The sequence below is a fragment of the Limulus polyphemus genome, unplaced genomic scaffold (genome assembly GCF_000517525.1).
Source record: "Limulus polyphemus unplaced genomic scaffold, Limulus_polyphemus-2.1.2 Scaffold3618, whole genome shotgun sequence".
In the NCBI taxonomy this organism is placed as follows: domain Eukaryota; kingdom Metazoa; phylum Arthropoda; class Merostomata; order Xiphosura; family Limulidae; genus Limulus; species Limulus polyphemus.
This window is the reverse complement of record NW_013669228.1, coordinates 89,772-92,575: the sequence shown is the minus strand read 5'-3', so window position 1 is coordinate 92,575 and position 2,804 is coordinate 89,772. Positions and strand designations below refer to the sequence as shown.

Sequence of the window (2,804 nt, the reverse complement as noted above, 5' to 3'; positions counted from 1 at the left end):
GTTGTTTATTTCAAGTACAAACTTTTAGCTCATAGCTCCGTCATCTCTTGACCGATTTGAGATCTAATTACAGTTTTGGAGGTCAATCCCTTTCGATTGATATATTTAACCACGTCCAAGGTCTCATAGATTAATATACTCTAATCCTGCCTGAAAGAATTCCAAGTGCCACGGCTATTAAGGATTCCCTGTTGTTTTAATTGCATCCATCCCAGTGTTACATGATATAAAATCTCGGAACATAGTAAAGATAGTGGGACATTTGTTCTTCCAAGTTCAGTTCTAACAATCGAACGCATAAAATAAGGCGCGGTTTCAGGATTTTTAAAAGTCAGAATGATTGTTGAAGTCGTTAAGTGTCGAATGCAAAAAAAAAGAAAAAAGATCCGAATAATTCTGTTTGCGATAAAAATCTGGAACAGTTAGTATCATCAGACATCTGAATGAAATAGATATACATCTTCATGAAAACCTGTTTAACTCAGATATCTTGATGACAGTATCATCAGACATTAAAACCTGTTTAACTCGGATATCTCGATGACAGTATCATCAGGCATGAAAACCTTTTTAACTCGTATATTTCGATGACAGTATCATCAAACATGAAAACCTATTTAACTCAGATATCTCGATGACAGTATCATCAGACATTAAAACCTGTTTAACTCGGATATCTCGATGCCAGTATCATCAGACATGAAAACCTATTTAACTCCGATGTCTCGATGCCAGTATCATCAGACATGAAAACATGTTTAACTCGGATATCTCGATAACAGTATCATCAGACATGAAAAGCTGTTTAACTCAAATATCTGATGACAGTATTATCAGACATGAAAACCTGTTTAACTCAGATATCTCGATGTCAATATCATCAGACATTAAAACCTGTTTAACTCGGATATCTCGATGACAGTATCATCAGAGATGAAAACCTTTTTAACTTAGATATCTGATAACAGTATCATCAGAATGAAGATCTTTCTGGTTTTAGTTCCTTTCAGATGTCGATATCATTAGCGAATGCGTGTCTTTTTTATTAGACTAAGTGAAGAACAGTGCAGAAAACCACGGTGTCTTTCATAGCTGTCACAAAACGGAGTTTGCTCCAGCTGACATTGTACTCGCCGGTTGTACGTCTGTGTTTGTTCTTTATAAGACCTCGCGATTTCTAGGTTTTTACCGCTGGTAACTGAAAGAGTCGTGGCGCCTTCCAAATCCTTCAACGTCGACACACGTTATTGTGATAGGGCATTGTCGTCACGTGCCCTGCGCGTTTGGGCCGTGATTAGCATGTGTTGCGTGTAATTTTATTTGCATATGGTCCATCCGAGTATTAATTGAATGAAGAAGTTCGTGTGAGAATATAGCAGTGGTAATATAATGATTAAATCAAATAAGCGCGCCAACCATCGCTCGAATTCCCCTGGTGGTACCGTACGAGTTTGTATATGACTCTTTCGGTCCTTTTATAAGATGTTGATGGCACCGCGAGCTGGACATTTCATGTCAGTAGCTAATGTTAATCAAGCTCCATTTTCCACCCTGTTAACTTGCTTAGCTTGACCATAGGCTTAACACGGTATATGTGTGTGCTTCAAAAAATGACGAAATGTACTATGTGTTGGTGCAGGGAAATGTGAACTACAATTGATGTGTTTGGTAATGATTCTTTACCTTTCCTTTGTGTTAGTGACCGTAGAAGAGTAGCAGGTTTAGTGTTTTTTGTCACGTAGGTGTTGTTCTACTAAACTATTAGCTCCTAGACATCTGTCATTTTGCCTAACGACCTGTCTGTTTCTCTCACCCTTAGTGGCCAGCCAATCACTGTCTCCAGTCGTCTCGTCATCCCCAGAATCTGGCGTTCGAGAGTCTAAATCTCCATATTCCCCGGTTAGCTCCAACAAACAGGCGGGAGCCGCTGTTCCGTCAAGTACGATCATTCCCTCAGTTGAAGGTCAGTCCTTGTCCCCTGGTGGATGTCTTACCAGCACTGCTGATTCGGAACTAGACAATACAGGGAATCGCAGCTCCCAGGTTACCGTTGAAACAACCAGGTAAGGATTCTTCGAGTAAATAACATGTGTCACCCAAGGCCCTGCAATTGAAGGTAGTAACGTGAAGGGAGGAACTTCGGCTATAATTTACTTTATGCATTATTGAACCAAAGTTAAAGAAGCTTTGTGTGTGTATTATACATTAGGTAAAGAAAGATGAAATAGTTTAACAGTTTTATTATACCTTAAATTTCTTTCTTTTGTAAGTTTATTAGATTAAAATAACAAGAAAATAAAAATATACTGTTCTGTGTAAATGTTCGTTGGAAAGAAATTGTCATGCAATTTTCAGTTTAATTTTTGTAGTTGAGTGCTGAAATGATGTATAAGTTTTGTTTCTTCATTGTAATTACATAAACCTTTGTTGTTTAACAATGTACAAGTTGAGGGACTTTAACTCTGTGTGGGAGTATCCACCTAAACAGTAAACCTGATGAGTAACGTATGATGTGAAGAAGACTAAGAAATACAAAACAGTAAACCTGATGAGTAACGTATGAAGTGAAGAAGACTAAGAAATACAAAACAGTAAACCTGATGAGTAACGTATAATGTGAAGAAGACTAAGAAATACAAAACAGTAAACCTGATGAGTAACGTATGAAGTGAAGAAGACTAAGAAATACAAAACAGTAAACCTGATGAGTAACGTATGATGTGAAGAAGACTAAGAAATACAAAACAGAAAACCCGATGAGTAACGTATGAAGTGAAGAAGACTAAGAAATACAAAACAGAAAA

The 2,804-nt window shown here is 37.4% G+C and overlaps 1 protein-coding gene across 2 annotated transcripts in view; it reads left to right on the top strand.

The window, feature by feature from the left end:
* LOC106469697 (EH domain-binding protein 1-like) overlaps positions 1 to 2,804 on the top strand; it is an 86,559-nt gene that overhangs the window by 31,733 nt on the left and 52,022 nt on the right. For both annotated transcript variants that reach the window (XM_013930208.2, XM_022398275.1), the window contains one exon: positions 1,820 to 2,063. In XM_013930208.2, coding sequence (XP_013785662.1) covers positions 1,820 to 2,063 — 244 coding nt within the window. The remainder of the gene's footprint in view (positions 1 to 1,819; positions 2,064 to 2,804) is intronic.